The sequence below is a fragment of the Bos taurus genome, chromosome 9, assembly GCF_002263795.3.
Source record: "Bos taurus isolate L1 Dominette 01449 registration number 42190680 breed Hereford chromosome 9, ARS-UCD2.0, whole genome shotgun sequence".
Lineage (NCBI taxonomy): Eukaryota > Metazoa > Chordata > Mammalia > Artiodactyla > Bovidae > Bos > Bos taurus.
Genome location: NC_037336.1, coordinates 96,733,456 through 96,750,436, shown reverse-complemented (window position 1 = coordinate 96,750,436; position 16,981 = coordinate 96,733,456). Strand labels below are relative to the sequence as shown.

Sequence of the window (16,981 nt, the reverse complement as noted above, 5' to 3'; positions counted from 1 at the left end):
AAATACCTTCAGCTGCTGCAAAGCTTTGGCGATGACGGGCTGACTGGAAGTCTGCTCCTGGCGTAGGGTCATGAGTCCTTCGATGGACTGCTGGAAAGCTTTTCTATGGATTATGAGCTGCGCAGAGTGCATGACAACTAGTAGAAGATTGTCCACCTGGGAAGAAAAGCCAGCACAGGGCTCAAACACAGGCCCAGTCAGCTGTCCGCTCTAGTTCAACCCCCAGGCCCCAAACACCACCAGCCCCGGGGCCGCCCAGCCAGCAAGCACCTGATGAGAAAGTACGTCTTTGGACTACAGCCGTTCCCCCGGAGAAGTGCAGCGGGCACCGGCGGCTACACTCTCCAGCACGACAGGGAGAAATCCCACGGGATGGTGGGCAGGCAGTGTCTGAAGTATGCTAGAACGCCAAGACACCACCCTCCTGGAGCAGAGACTGAGAGCGTGTGTATGCACTGGAGCAGCGTGTGAAGATGGGAAATGCAGGAGTAAGAATGGGACGGGATGAGGGGCCTTGTATAAAACAGAAACCAAGACTGAACTACTTGTGCTCTTTAAGCGACGGTCACCGCGGTATTCGGAGTTGACCTGTGATGAGACGTGTGAGAGTGAGGACCACTCTGGAAGTGCCAAAACGAGCGCCAGACGACAGGGGCGGAAGGCGAGGCTCGCAGCAGGGAAACCAGAAGTGGGGCCCCACGCAGGGCAGGAAAGGGGCGGTCAGCCCCCACCCAGGAGCCCGGCCCAGCGCAGAGCAGGAAAGGGGCGGCCAGCTCCCACCCAGGAGCGGCTCCGGCCCCATGCAGGGCAGGAAAGGGGCGGTCAGCCCCCACCCAGGAGCGGCTCCGGGGAGGCAGAGGGAGCCCACTGACTGCAAAGGCTTCGGGCCGGGGGGAGCCGCCTAAGTGGAGGAGGGCGGAGGCTGGACGTTTATGAACGGCCACATCCTGGCTTAAACACCGGAATGGATGGAACGCCAGTCACTGAGACAGGCGGACACGTGGCGCTGGGGGCAGTCGGCCGGGCTGTACAGGCTGAGCTCAAGGCGCAGGTGTGCACTCACCGCTGCTCCAGAGCTGAGCACAGAGGTGGGAGGAGGCTTCTTACAGTTTGTGTGTGTGTGTTACCTGGAGAAGAACTGCTGTCTGATGCTGGACGGCAAGGTTCCGCTGCTCGACAGTGTGAACAGCTATGTGTATGCTCACATCCCCTCCCTCTGGGACCTCCACGCCCCTATCCCACCCTCTAGGCCATCACGGAGCACCGAGCTGAGCTCCCAGGGCTACACAGCAGCTCCCCACTAGCTGTCTGTCTTGCACACGGAAGCGAATGTATGTCAGTGTGATGCTCTCTGAACACAGCGGCCTGAGAGGCTTCTTACAGTTTTAGTTACTGAGGCACACAGACTGTCATAGGATCACTGCCAGGTAGGCAGCTGACAACCTGACTACGCAGAAGAAGGGAGTCAAGCAGCCAGTGAGAAGGTAAAAAGTTTGTCTTGTTTAGAGTGATTAGCCGCTAAATCAACACTTGGAGAGCTGAGATGTCTGCAACGACAAACTAAATGAGGGAGACAATTCCTTCCGGGTCACGGGTGGGTGCCTCTAACTTACGTACATGGCTGAAGTGAGGAAAGATAAAAACATCTCAAATACTTCGGTACAACTAAAGAATTTCCCAGAATATTTTAGTACAGTAAGGAAACAAAATCATCAAAACATCAAAATCTAAGCAATACGTGTTTCTGGGACTTCCCCAGTGGCTCAGGGGTAAAGAATCTGCCTGCAATGCGGGAGACCTGGCTTCAGTCTCTGGGTTGGGAAGATCCCCTGGAGAAGGGAATGGAAACCCACTCCAGTATTCTGGCCTGGAAAATCCCATGGACAGAGGAGCCTGGGGGGCTACAATCCATGGGGTCAAAAAGCGTCTGGGACGTGACTGAGCAACTTAAACAACAACAGTAACAATAACAACACTGCCTCCAGGCAGGGCGGGGAAGGCGCGGCAGCAAGACGGACCTGCATGCTTCTCAGGGTGTCCACTGTCTCCACCGGAGGCACGACCTTGACAGGCTGCGCCTCCCAGGCGGCCCAGCTGGCCTCCGAGTCTGGAGTGCGGTCACCATGCTTGGTCAAAAGTAGATAGTCGTCAATTAGTGCTTCATCTGAATCTTTGGAGCAGTCCTTCCCTGTAGCTGCATTGAGTAACTGCAAAATAATGCTCTTCTCCTCAGCAAGAGCGTCTGGAACAAACACCTGCAAGTTTTCTAAGCCAGGAATCTGTACCTGGAAGAGAAACAATCCAAAATCCTGAATTAAAGAACACCATCTATTATAGAAATGTCACTGTGCATGTTTTGGGTTTTTCATCTGTAGCCTTAAAACAAGTTAGTAAGCATGAGGAACTCTGCTTCTCTGCTTATAGTACTGGGAAACCATGGGGCAGCCTTAAAACGGGGCCCACACATCGACTGCAAAGCCTACCACGTTTACTACCTACGTCTTTAAGTTGAATTTCTGTTTAGAGTAAGAAAGGTAAAATAACTCTGCCGCCTGAACTACGCACCTTAACGTACTGCTTTGCTTTCAGAACGTCCAGAAGGTCTCTAACCGGGGCCGAGAGTATGAACTCCGCAGCTATTTCCAGGTCCTAGGATCACAGTTACAGAGAAACTTCTTTAGGGTTAGCTTTTAAAAAAATAAACAGAGTTTGACAGAAAACAACAAAATTCTGTAAAGAAATTACCCTTCAATTAAAAATTTAATTAATTAAAAAAAAAAAGATAAAAGAAAAAAATAAGTAACAGCTCGTCAGGACTGTGAACACACCTTTCTCAGCATCTTGGCAAACCCCAGTGCCTTGGAGGCTCGTTCCCTGGCCTCGTGGAAGAGCTCCTTCAGTGCTCGGCTGACCTCTATAACCGACCTCCTGCCAGGCGGACAGAAACCCAGTTAGAATGCACGAGGGCACGCCAAGAAATACACAATAAAGACAGAGCAAATTCCAACTCACGTTAATAAAGACTGAAGATTTTAGAAACAAGCAATTATTACGAATGCACTCGAAATATGCTGCAGCTTGCTCCCCCAGTTTTCTAGAAAGTACTTCCAGAGACCAGGTGCACTGAACAACCTGCACAGGGCAGTGTGCCCCATTTCCTCAAAGCTTCACTCATCTCCGTTCAGTCGCTCAGTCGTGTCTGACTCTTTGCGACCCCATGGACTGCAGCACGCCAAGCTTTCCTGTCCATCACCAACTCCTGGAGCTTGCTCAAACTCACGTCTGTCGAACAGGTGATGCCATCCAACTATGTCATCCTCTGTCATCCCCCCGTCTCCTCCTGCCTTCAATCTTTCCCAGCATCAGGGTCTTTTCCAATGAGTCAGTTCTTCGCATCAGGTGGTCAAAGTATTGGAGTTTCAGCTTTAGCATCAGTCCTTCCAATGAATATTCAGGACTGATCTCCTTTAGGAGAGACTGGTTTGATCTCCTTGCAGTCCAAGGGACTCTCAAGAGTCTTCTCCAACACCACAGTTCAAAATTAACAATTCTTTGGTGTTCAGCTTTCTTTATAGTCCAACTCTCACATCCATACATGACTACTGGAAAAACCACAGCTTTGACTGGATGGACCTTTGCTGGCATTTCATTAGGGTTTCATTAGGATACATAAAATACTTTTGCCACCTGATGCAACTGAGAGCTGACTCACTGGAACAGACCCTGATGCTGAGAAAGACTGAGAGGAGAAGGGGATGACAGAGGATGAGATAGTTGGATGGCATCACCGACTCAATGGACATGAATTTCAGCAAACTCTGAGAGATAGTGAAGGGCAGGGAAGCCTGGCGTGCTGCAGTCCATGGAGTCGCAAAGAGTCAGACACAACTTAGCGACTGAACAACAACATTAGGATAACTCGTGGAGCAGGAATTAGGTACTTGACTCTCGGCTCATAATCTAACTAAAAAGGAGCAGTGAGCCAGGAAATGTTTAACACCAGCACCCCCTAAACTATTATCTTGGGTGGTGTTTGCCAATTTTCTCAGTGTGGATACACCCATCATAGCAGTTTTCCATCCACCAACAGGACATCACTGAGCTGTGACTTGGGGGTGTGTACGACCCACAGGGGTGCCCTGGAGCCGGGACAGTCAGCCCCACACATCACTGCATGTGAACCCCCTTTCTCGATCCATCCCCAGTAAACGATCAGAGCACTGTAAGAGCCATTCTCTAGTTCACCACCCCAGTGACTGAACTCGCTTATTCTGAGTCTACCATGTCAGTGCCCCAAACTGTAAGACCTTCTACGAACTGATTCATTCCGTTTCTCAATAATTCAGCATTTTCCCAGGTGAGAGCCTATGTAGTAACTTCTTTCTTTAATCCTGGTATAAAGACATTCCGGTGTTCTGAAGCCCCCAAATGTGTTTTCTATCAAATTCTGGAAGGCGAGAGAAAACACCTCTAGAGAAGTTAGTTCTGCCTTAGCACTTCTTCACGTTGACTCACAGGGTACCATTGATAACTGGCCACAAACAGCTCTATGAGTGGCACATAAGCCACAAAAACAGCACTTGAACGCGGCTCACCCTCAGCACTGTGCGCACACCACTGAAGAAAGCGCAGCAGACGAGCCGGCCGCGGCTCCACACGCTCAAGCTTCAAGCCCAACAGAAGGGGCGAGGCAAGGACAGAACAACAAAACGCACCAAAGGTCAGTTATGTGTTCACGGACCACTACAGAGGCTTTAAAGGACAGAAACTAGTTAACTAAAGACAGTCCGGAACACGTGAATGAATTCTACCCTACCAGTTCTTAGTCAACGTAAACGACACCGTCTCTAAGGATTAAACAACAGTCACCTTCAAGGACAATTTCACGTAAAACCATAACTAACAGATCACACGAAAAGAAAATACAGCAGTCACACATAAATCCCTTTAGACCTATAACCCACATTCTTCGAGCCCAACATGATTTGGCTTCAACAAGGGGCATATTGTAGGCTCACTGCCAAGAGTAAAACTACACGAAATCAGGAATGGGAGAGCAAAGGAAACGCAACTTCAACCTTATTTCATCTGAAGCGCTGCTGTCGTCGGCACTGGTCCAGAATTCCGCACAGCTCTCCTGTAAGCCAGACTCTAGAAAACTTCCTGTTGATTTCAGCAGCATTCCTGCAATGTCACTAAGGGAACAGAAGCAACAGATGTAAACCAGAGAAGAAAAACCGTCCCCACTCAGTCTAACTGGAATGAGAAACTGCGAGATTGGGCTGTTAGGTCAACAGTTCAAAATCAATGACAGTGAGGCATCTCTTTTAACATAAAATCATGACTAACATGAAAAAGTAGAAATCGCGATTGTGGATTATCTACGTTTGTTCAACTACCAGTTTTTCATTATAAACCGTAAAGTCTTAAATTACATTCACAGTAGCTATGTAATTATTATGTTACTTCCATCTTAAATGTTTGAAATGGTATAAAAGTGGGCTCAAATATATATCAATGACAAAATATTTTTAAAGGCTCAATAAACTAAATGATAGCATAAGAAACAAAGTGAATTCCTTAAATGCAACTGCTTTTAAAACTTTCCATCACAATTTTAATAGTCAATGAACATGAACTACTGCAATCACTGATGCTTCTCATCAAGTGTACAGTCTAAATATTAGGGTTAAAATGCAAACCCAAATGTATAAAATAAATCTAAATGAGTTCAGTGAAAATTCAACAACAGCTTACCGACCTCTATGATGACAGGAACTTATAACCTAGTGAAACAGAGCAGCTAAGTCCACAACCAACATCAGATGAGGCAGAAGGTAACTACTGGGGGAGCTGTCTGAGGGTGTGGGTTCAACAGGCCCTGCAGAACTGCAGGAACTAGAACAGCAGAGGGAAGAGGGGTTCTGTCAGGAGGAGCACGGACGAGGGAGGAGGGGGAAGGCAAGTCGAGGAAGAACAGAAAGGATGATCGAAGGGCACGAGGGTGTGTTAAGCAGGAGGCGTGTTCGTGAAGAGAAACTGCAGAGCTGGAAAGAGGGGAGCGAGGACCAGGACGGTAACCCAGCCGTGCCAGGGGAGGCCTTGGATGTCCTGCGACTGTGTGATCACCCTCTGGTAGGCAGAGAGGGTGGGCTGTAACAGTGACCAAGTGGGAAAACAGCCTGATTAAAAACATGCCTGTGTACAAGGATATTCAGGATAAATTATTCAACAACTAATCAGGATCTGTTATGGAGTGATGAGCAGCGAACAAAAGAGATAAAATTTCTTCAGTAAATGGAGGGGAAAAAGCAGCAATAAATCAAATAAAAAAGAAAAATAGAGTACTTCAACTATTGATATGTGCTCTGGAGAGGAAAAATTAAGGAAGAACCCTAAGGTGCTCTTGCAGGTAGGAGTTTCAACTTTAAATGTGGAGAAGATAACATCTGGCCAAAGACCTACAGGAAGTGGGGAATAAGTCGTAGAAAACAGTCCAAGCACAGGGATGAGCAAGCGCAAAGAGCCTGAGGCAGGAGCAGGCCGGGCCTAGGAAGAAAAGGCAGGAAGCCGACGCGCAGGAGAGCCCAGGAAATGAGGACACAGAGCTCGTGAAAAGCGAGACTGTGCCTGGCCTCCCGGGCCACTGTTTAGGTGCTCTCACTTTTACTTAAGTAAGGAGAACCACTGGCGTATTTCGAACAGAGGTAAAAATGGTCTGCAAGGAGATCAAATCAGTCAATCCTGAAGGAAATCAATTCTGAATATTCACTGGAAGGACTGATGTTGAAGCTGAAGCTCCAATACTGTGACCACCTGATGTGAAGGGCATACTCACTGGAAAAGACCCTGATGCCGGGAAAGAGAGAAGGCAGGAGGAGAAGGGGATGACAGAGGATGAGATGGTTGGATGGCATCACCGACTCGATGGACGTGAGTTTGAGCAAGCTCCAGGAGATAGTGAAGGACAGGGAAGCCTGGCATGCTGCAGTCCGTGGGGTCACAAGGAGTCAGACACGACTGGGCAACTGAACAACAGGAACAAAAAATGGTCTGATGTACAGTTTAACAGGATCACTGAGAATAAGCCTTAGAGGATGCAGGGCAAAAACAGACTCCTGAGGGAGCTGCTGCGGCAATACAAGGAAGAAATAACAGGCTGGGAAGAGGGGAAGCGGGCAGTGGTGAGTGGAGGTCAGATGCTGGTTACACCCCAGAGGGACAGCCACGGGGAATTAGAGATGGCGCGTGAGAGAAAGAATGGGGGCAGGGTTAACGCCAAGACGGCTCCAACCCGGGAGAAGCAGAACACCGCCGCAACGCGACGAATACCCAGAACAAGAACCGTGCAGGTGGGCAGCCCCTCAGCACAGGCAGTGATGGGGCCCCGGAGCTTCCCAGAGCACGGAACGTGAGGCTGGCAGTCACAGACCGTGCTGAAAAGGAATCGAAGGACAAGCCAAAGATGAAAACGAACACTGACAGGTACATGATGACGGTACAAAGAAATGAAATAACAAGAATGGGTAGTGAAATGAAACAGTAACCTTTTCAAACATCTTTTTTTTTTTTTTCAGCAAAGCTTGACAGACTGAGAACAGAAGATACAAATAGAAGAAATTATAGGTGAAACAGAACAATGGAAAACTAAGAGGGGCAAGAGACTTTGAAAATGGCAGTGAATACATGTTTCCGTAAGGCTGACTGTGGAAACCAACACGAATAGGAAACCAGGACAGACTGGGAACCCTGGCCTGAAGCCAGCTGAGCTCTGAGACAAGAGCAAGTTCACTGTTCACTCAGAGATGGAGGAAAGCGTAAAGACCAGGTGGTCAGGGCGGAAGAGTCAACACAACATTCTGAGATACAAAGAGACCTGCGGGCTGAAGACAGTGACTTTCTGCAGGAAGAAGAGAGCTCTGTAACAGCCGAAGTCCTGAAGGGTACACACAGAGCCGGGTGGGGGCGGGGAAGGAAACGTGAGCTGGGTATAAAAGAGCTCCTAAAAAGGCAACAGACGAAACGGCCGATGCGGCAGCGAGAAAAGGGGGCACCACGGGGCAGCCGCAGGTCTTAGAGCCAGGGAGGAGGCCCGGTTCCCAGTCCCTCAGCAGGGGAGCAGCCTACCACAAAGACCACATACCTGACACCTCACTCTCAACACTCAGGTGCCTGCACTCGAGAAGACACATTCGTGTCCCAGAGCAGACAGACCAGTGAGCACTCCCCCTTGCTTCATGCTTGTCCTCTGTTTACGGTTCGATTCCTTCATCATATATAAACACCCGGTTTATAAAGAGCTTCTGTGATTAGCATAACATTCCCAAAACAGTGTCGGTGAAAACATCTCCTGGTAGGCTGCAGAAGTGCCCACCAAGACAGACACAAAGACTGATACTTGCAGGCCTACTCCACTCGTCAAGAGGCTTTAAATTCTCCCCCTTTTATATAATCAAGAGGGTGCGTCCTGTGGCAGGATTTCTCTACTTCAAAACTGCAGCGCTGGGTGGACAGCTTTTCTCGGGGGGCGGGGGGCACACTGTCCTGTGCATCGTGCGATGTATCCCGGCGTCCCTGGCCTCCACCCAGCAAACACAATCAGAACCGTTCCCGACACCACCACACGTCCCGGGGGCAAGTCACCCCCGGCAGAGAACCACTGCTCTAAGGATGACAAAGCCCAGGAGAGGGGCACACGAGAGGTACGAATGTTTGTCATTTTCATGTAATTAGACACTCGCACATGTAGAACGGAACCGGGGAGCAAACCAGGAGCGAGAAAGGAAGGCAGCCACGCAAGGATTCCTACCAGAAAAGCTTTCCAGCCTGTGCTTCTCCTCCCCGGATGTAATGGGTTATTTCTTTGGTGAAATTCCATTCTTCTTCTAACAAATTTTTTAAACTATGAGATGCTTGAGGTAATTCCTGTAGCATTTGGATCCAGCTTCTCATGTAATCAAAATATACCTTAAGATACAAAAAACGCAAAAGGAGATATTTGAGAACAGGATTCAACAACTCACAACTTTCATCCCTGTTAACATGAAAATTGTAAGTTGGACAAGAGGAAGGGGGACCACTCAGGCATGAAGTGAAGCGAGATTCTCCATCACTACTAACTGAGGTCTAAATAGGATTTTTCTTTAATTGTATAACTCAACTCCTCAGCAACTGAACATATTACTCACAACTGTTGCAAGTTACTGGAGAAGGCAATGGCACCCCACTCCAGTACTCTTGCCTGGAAAATCCCACGGATGGAGGAGCCTTATCGGCTGCAGTTCATGGGGTCGCTAAGAGTCTGACACGACTGAGCGACTTCACTTTCACTTTTCACTTTCATGCACTGGAGAAGGAAATGGCAACCCACTCCAGTGTTCTTGCCTGGAGAACCCCAGGGATGGGGCATCCTGGTGGGCTGCCGTCTGTGGGGTCGCACAGAGTCAGACACTACTGAAGTGACTCAGCAGCAGCTGCAAGTTACTAAGAAAATAAAACATTCACACTGTACAGAAAAAGACAATGAAGTAAAAAAAAAAAAATCAAAATAATAACACAGAAATTTTCATGTTTAATATACTGTGAATAATATTCGTTTAAGAGCGTGGGACCTTTATTTCTTTAATTACTTAAGTTTTAGATGGTTTCTTACATGTTGTTGCTGCTGCTGCTAAGTCGCTTCAGTCGTGTCCAACTCTTAGCGACCCCATGGACTGCAGCCCACGAGGCTCCTCTGTCCATGGGATTTTCCAGGCAAGAGTACTGGAGTGGGGTGCCACTGCCTTCTCCATCTTACATGTTAAGAGGAGGCAATGAGCACACTTCTTCCCACTATTATGTTCCAGGCATCCACATTCTCATGACATAATTTTTCAAGGTTTATGACATATAAATTATGATCTATAACCAAAATACTTGATTGTTCTAAGGAGGAGTTCATGTCCACCACAGTTCATCTTCCAACAGCTTTCATAGTGCTAAAATTCTTGTTTTATCTGCTGCTTAGCAGGGTTTTACTATGATGTACTTTTTCTCAAGACAGGCTCACAACTGTTATTTTATAAAACATCATTGTCTGTGGATTCTTTTACTGAAAGGATACCTTGACTGGGTATAAAATGTTTGAATTACACATCCTCTCCCTCAGAGCCTTGAAGACTTTACTCTGGTAGCTTCTAACACCGTGAGTCATGTTAGAATAAACAAAACTGCTGACAGACTGATCTTCACCCTCCCCACCCCCTGAAGGCAGCTTCCTTTCCCTGCCTGGAGGTTTACAGGCTCCCTTCTCCAGGCCTGGATCCTAAGGACCTTAGCAGGCTACATCTTAGGGTTCTCTGAAATGAGGGTTTTCTGAGATCCAATAATAATTTTCAGTAGGCAAAAACTCTGGAGTTTTTCACTTAAAGAAAACTATCTTCTGTTGTATCTTTGGAGTTTCTGGGTCCTCCTCCACCTAGGCAATCAGCATGAATTGCCAGTCACAGGTCCATTATGAACATGTGTAGTGGAACCTGAGACTTAACAGGTCTATGCCCATCTGATCCCAACGAAACAGGTCTTTTGCACATCAGGCTCTGGACCTCCCTTTCCACTCCTGGAGGGCAGCTTCATCTCCCTGGCCTCCCTGAAACTGTGCTGTCCTGAGAGCCTTCTCAAGGGGCAGCTGCCTTACAGAACACCGCAAGGGCTGCCAACGGTCGCATCTTTGGGTATCCCGTTGCTGCTTTCAAACCAGCATCCTCACACAGCCTTATTTAAAAACAAAAGCAACACTCTGCCCCTTTAAGGTTTCCGTGATCAGAAATGCCCTGGACGCCCCGTGTCCGCACCATCATCTACTGATTTTCCACGGCCCAGAGGCAGCCATCACACAGCAGCCTGCGCTGCGGCCTTCTCTCCGTCCCAGGCTCAGCTGTGTGACTTAAATAACATCTGGGGCGCCCCCCCGCCACCGATTCAGTTCCATTCTCCGACTGCCTCTGGTTCCAAGCACCTTTCCTCCTCTCTGACGAGCTTTCCTTTCTGATCCTAGCATTTACCAGAACCGCCCCAAACCCAGTTCAAACGTTCTGATGCTGAAACCTCCTCTCCTCCCTGCAGTCTGCTTGCCTGGCTCCCCTACTACACTGCTCCCCTCACTTCATCAGGAGCTCTGGCGCCCTGGCTCCTCTTCTTCTTCAGACTCACTCCTCTCTTCCTCGGTTCCCTGTCCTCCTGCCACAGTGCTCCTGTCGGCACAGCTGTGTCCCTGCCACCTCCCCACACCCTGCCACCCCTCAATGCCTTTTCATGTGCCTGTCACAACCCCAGAGTGAGACAAGCCCAGTGCCCTTCCCCATGTCCACTGTCCTCCAGAAGCTGAGGTCTCCAAGAGCCACACCACGGGGAGGGGCTGCTCTTCTACACAGTCACATCTGCCAAGCACAGAGCACACGTTCCTGGTAATACCTGAACCTCTGCTCAGCCCATTCACCTTCTCTCTACAAACACAAGTTTGAAATTTCTCCATTTTCCTCACATGGCTAAAATCCATCACAACCCATTCTCACAGGTGATGTCACCTCTCTTCATTAAAAAAAAAAAACAAAAAACAAAAAACTCTGTTATTAGATATAAAAGCTCTCCTCATCCTGAGATAAATAACATGAATGTACATACTGTTTTACCATTCTTCCCTTTTTAACAGTAGAGGCACTGGGATTCCTGCCAAGCCCAACACTTGTGTTTTGAGACCCATTTCCTTGTGGAACCCGAGGAACCTTGTACTCTCAGTCTTCCCTTTCCTCTCATGTACATGAGATTTTTTTTTTTATTTCCTTCATTCAACAAAATCAATCCCAAAGGCTTTCAAATGGTCTCAGCTATCTTCAATTTAAAAAGCTCACTGGACCCATCATCTCCAGTACTCATCCGGCTGCACGAACTGGATACCCAGCAACCTCTCTATACCCGCTCCATACCCAACCCATCCCTGAGTTCTGCCAATTTCGAGGGATTCAACCCCTGTGCCTTTCCCTAAATCTATGCTTTTCCTCTGTAACCCAGGGACTAGCGCGCGCACCACTAGACGAGACCCTGCGTGGTCTTTCTCCAGGCTCGCAGGACAGGATACGCTGCAGACAACAGGGTGTCCTCCTCGGGGCCATGCCCTGCAGCCCTCCAGCCTGGTCACACCCCGAGATGCCACAGCTCTAATTCATCGCTGTACGAGCCCTCCGTGTGGAAAGGAGGGCGGGATGGTGCACTAAATGACGTGCCCGCCTCTCTGAAGGCCACAGTCTCCTTCCTTCTTGACGAAACACTGGTTTTCTTTGGGTTCCACCAGTTCTCAAGTTATGCCCCTGCACTACTTCATCTAGGACACTCTGGGACACAACTTTTAAAATCACTGATAATTTCTATCCTTCATCTGTGGGATTACGGCGATGAACTAAGGGACATGATGACTCACACAGAAAACTAGAAGCAAAGTCAAAACTAACTCCCAGCACTGCTAAGGTCCTCCAACCAGCTGAGAGTCTCGGGACTTCCCTGAACCCAGGCTGTCGACCTCTCCCAGGCACACGATGACCTGGACGGCACAGCTCACCCACCCAATGCGCACCCTTCCTGCCTCAGTGAACATCCCATAAAAGATGCGGTGAGTGCTTTTGTGAGGCCATCAAATACAGTTTGGGAAGCAAGGCACTTTTTGTCTTTTTAAACTTCTGGTTTAACTACTCACAGAGACAATAACTAATTTGCTTGTTGTTTTATCATAACTATTCAACGATAGGCTTTTCTGACACAAGGCATATATAAAGTATTTCAAAACATAGCCACATTTCATACATTTTCTGTATTCTCCCAAACAATAAAAAAAGTCACTTTATAGTCAAAATTATTTCTCGCAAGATGCCAGATGTAGTAAGTCCTCCCCAGCCATACCCTTTCTTTTCTCCTTCTGATAGAGGCTGAAAAACTGAATCCTTGAGGCCCAGCCTCCCCTAGAGAGAGGCAGCCACCCAGCAGGTCTCGTCAGGAGGATGTAGGGGACTTCTGCTGACTGGGGCTTCCAGGGGAGGTTTTGCTCTTCTGGACCTAGCTGACAAGGAGACTTGTCCCTCTGCCCCCTTCTCATCTCTTCCAGCCTAGAAAGTGAGGGTGGTGTGTCTGGAGGTGCTGCAGCCATCCTGAAGCAGGATACAGGGAGATGTCAAGCGAGGGTGACGGCTCTCCAAAAACAATATGACGACAAGCCTTGCTATCTTCTATACTGTTTCATCAACCTGCCACGTCACGTAACCATCTGTGCACCTACTCAAGCGGCGCTAACACGGGTTTACTATATACTAACACTCCACCAAACACTACGGAAGGCAGAAGAACCCCAGTCACAGCCCCTGGCTCATGCAGCTTTCAGCCTAAACTGGGGAAACCCGAGGACAGATGAGCAGAGCATTACTAAGTATTAGACAGTTACGATCGGAACCACCGGAGGAGTTCAGAGAAGAAGTGCACAGATGCACACTCAGAGTGAAAATTGTCAGCTAACACTCTAAAGTAAATCTTCAATGGAAGGATGAGGAGGAGAGGAGACACTTAGAGCAGGAAGGAATAACAGGAGCACAAGCAGAGAGCTTAGAAGAGCCAGGAGAAGACAGACAAGTCAGACATCGCCCGCACCCCCCGGGCCCGCCCTGACCATCAGCATTTTGTGCAGGTCCTCCTCGAAGGCGTCGATGTTGCAGTCGGTCTTCTCCAGCTGGTCTAGGACCTCGTGCAGCATGAACTGGTAGTACTGCTTCATCAGGAGGCCGCCCTTCAGCACCTCCTTACATTCTCTCACCAGCTGCAAGACAGCAGGCACAGTTTGACCGTCACACACATGCTACCAGACGACCAGCTGGTTCTCACACAGTTCCCGCGCAAATTCTCAACAAACTCAGGAGAAGTGAGCGGTGCCTCTGAGAACCCTAAAATACTTTCCAGATTCTTTGTCCGTTCGTTCACAGTGAAAATAAAAGTATTTAATATCACAGCGAGAGTACACAAAGAAAATATATACGCAGGAAACTGATATGCTAAAATATATTCTTCTACAAATAAAAGTTTTACAGAAAATAAATTCTACAGAAAAAGATTTATTTTTCTTCTAGCTCACATTATAAGACAAGGGATATAAGACAAAAAAAAGTTCCTCATGAGACTGGTCCTTTTTAACAACAACAACAACAAAACATTAATAAAGATTCAAATGTACTCACATACCACAGAGCCCGGGGGCCTTTGTAATAATTTAGCACAGTTAACTACTGTGATTTGTGGCTTTTACCATCAAAAAAACTGTATCATCATAAAAACAAACAAAAAAAAACCACCTAAGATAAATCTGATGGAATTAAATAGAAGTGGTGGGGGGTGGGGGTGGCACAAGGTGGGGAATTTTAAAGAAAACAAAAGGATGAGTAAAACCCACTGCCACCATGTGCAGGCCCCGGGAGGCACTGTGAGAACGGAGGTGAGACGGAATGACAGGACCTGTACAGTCCTTCCGTTAATAACACGCTGGGCACGTTCCCCCAAATTCTAACCAGCAGGGGCTGTGGGACTAGATCACAGTTAACATTAGCCTTAAGATGCATTAATCAAGACAAAAAGGAACCACAGCGGTGCTACAGGGAAAGTAAACTGGTGCAAACTTACCAGAATCCAAAAATGTGTGACTCACTAGTTAGTTTTCACAGTTTATACTCAAACAGTAATCAGAGATCCAGGCTAAAACTGGCCCACAAATATACTTATCACAATATCATTGAGAACAATGAAGATCAGGTACACTGGCGCGCTAATGCGGTAGGGCACCAGCGCAGTCATTTACAGCCTCATTTGTGAACAACGTTTACGGTGAAAACTCATATTCTTTTCTTTTTAAAATCATTACATGTGTAGAAAGCATGTACATATAGAAAAACAAATGGAGAGAAATATACCAAAATGTTATAGCAGTTACCTCTGAATAGCAGAATAAGAGGATAGCTTTCATTTTTCTCTGTACTTTTGAAATTTTCTGTACTTTTCAGATTTTCTAAAATAAACATGGATTGCTTTATAACAAGATCCCCTTAAAAATGTTTTTAAAATAATTACTCACAATAGGGGAGAAACGGTTAAAAATAAATCTATTAAAAAGTATTAACGTAAATTTCTGTTACGGATGTCACTTAGGTGCTTTACAACTCAATCTGAAATCATTGTAGTCACAATTTCTATTTTATTTTTACTCTAATAATGCTACACTGGGCTTCCCAGGTGGTTCAGCAGTAAAGAACCCGTCTGCCAGTGCAGGAGACACAGGTTTGATCCATGGATTGGGAAGATCCCCTGGAGGAGGAAAGGGCAACCCACTCCAGTATTCTTGCCTGGGAAATCCCAGGGAAAGAGAGCCTGGCCGGCTACAGTCCATGGGGTTGCAAAAGATCTGACATGACCTAGCAACTGAGTAGCAACAAAGCTACATCAATCCAAGTATTGATTTTTTACTTTCCAAAATGTTTTCACATAAATGACTGTTTAATCCTCATAACAGACCCATTAGTAAAAGGTCAACTCCCCCGTTTCACCTGGTTACATTCCCTAAGTTTGTATTTGTTCCGTGGGGAGGGGAGGTAAGGTATTTTTACCAAACGTCCTAAGTAACTGCTGTGATACGGAGGACAAGTGAAAAGAACGGCCCATGTGGACCGTAGCCAGTGACCAGAACCAAGACGGTGAGAAGGAAATAGCGCGAAGGTGGACACAGAGCTCGGGCCGGTGCTGGGCGGGAAGAGAGGTGATGAGGTGCAGGGCCGGCCTCCAGTCCTATCAGCCACCGGGAACAGACCACGCCAGGGCCTGTTCTGTACGTCTCGCCCCGCCTGTCCTTCAATCGTCCCCGCTGCCCGTCTGACATTCAGGGCCAGTGAGCTCCCAGACCTAACTCCTGGGGATGAACCATCGCAGGTCACACACACACAAAATCAAAATCCAATGTGGCTATTTCATATAATGAATGTCAATATGGGAACATCGTGAGGCATCAATATAAACGCTCAGTCTGGTAGATACAACTGCTTCCAGCCATTCCTCTATTACCTGTGGAGCAGCAAACTCCCTGCAAACCCCACCCAAATTAATAGTAACTGAGAAAGCAGAAGCTGCCATTACTGCTTAAACTGTACCAGTGCCTAAGCAAGCAAAATGTCTACACTCCCCCTCCCTGCATACCTCACACCTTCACCTGTCTACAAAAAGCTTCAAAAAGAACAAAATGATAAATTAAAGCATTGAAAGTCTCTCTTATGAATGAATTTTAAGTTTCCAGTCTTCAAAGACTGATGGGATGAGGACACAGAGGGTCATACCAGCGTGGGCACCCCTTTTAGAATGAGGAAGTGGAAGACAGAAAGGGTGGAACCACCACCTCATTTTTAAAGACTGCATGGAAAAAGAACATTTTAAATTACCCAACAGAGAGCAGCTTAGAAACACTAACATACACTAATTTTCACTATTTGCAACAATTAGAGGGGGAAAATCCTAAAAAGAAAAATTTGAGTCTATAGAAAAAATATAGTAAGAACTCGGCATTTTCTGAAAGTCCTTGAGACAAACCTGCTTAATACTCAAGAGGGATGGCTCTCCAGCGGGCCTCTGTTCCAGCCTTAACTTGAGACATTCGTGAATGACGTTCAGAAGGACTCGACAGAGGACCAGGAAGGCAGGCTCGAAGGAGGGTAAATCCATGGACCTCAGCTCCTCCCAGGACACGGTGCTGCACTTCTGCTCCGAGGAAGGCGGCGTCCTGGACAACTGCACATAATCTGAACCCCACATGGGATCTGGAAATCCAGAAAACTGCAACGCAAATGCAACAAAGCGTGAGACAGCATCCAGGAGAACTTCCTAACGCTGCACTCACAAACTACTGCTCTCTCAAATTCGCTGACAAACCAATAAA

The 16,981-nt window shown here is 47.5% G+C and overlaps 1 protein-coding gene across 4 annotated transcripts in view; it reads right to left on the bottom strand.

Moving 5' to 3' along the window:
- Window positions 1-16,981, bottom strand: part of MAP3K4 (mitogen-activated protein kinase kinase kinase 4) — a 105,126-nt gene that overhangs the window by 28,999 nt on the left and 59,146 nt on the right. For all 4 annotated transcript variants that reach the window (XM_002690377.7, XM_059889979.1, XM_005211105.5 and 1 more), the window contains exons 4-11: window positions 16,636-16,878; window positions 13,688-13,834; window positions 8,810-8,967; window positions 5,079-5,195; window positions 2,829-2,928; window positions 2,566-2,649; window positions 2,019-2,285; window positions 7-156 (exon numbers count right to left, since the gene is read on the bottom strand). In XM_002690377.7, coding sequence (XP_002690423.4) covers window positions 7-156; window positions 2,019-2,285; window positions 2,566-2,649; window positions 2,829-2,928; window positions 5,079-5,195; window positions 8,810-8,967; window positions 13,688-13,834; window positions 16,636-16,878 — 1,266 coding nt within the window. The remainder of the gene's footprint in view (window positions 1-6; window positions 157-2,018; window positions 2,286-2,565; window positions 2,650-2,828; window positions 2,929-5,078; window positions 5,196-8,809; window positions 8,968-13,687; window positions 13,835-16,635; window positions 16,879-16,981) is intronic.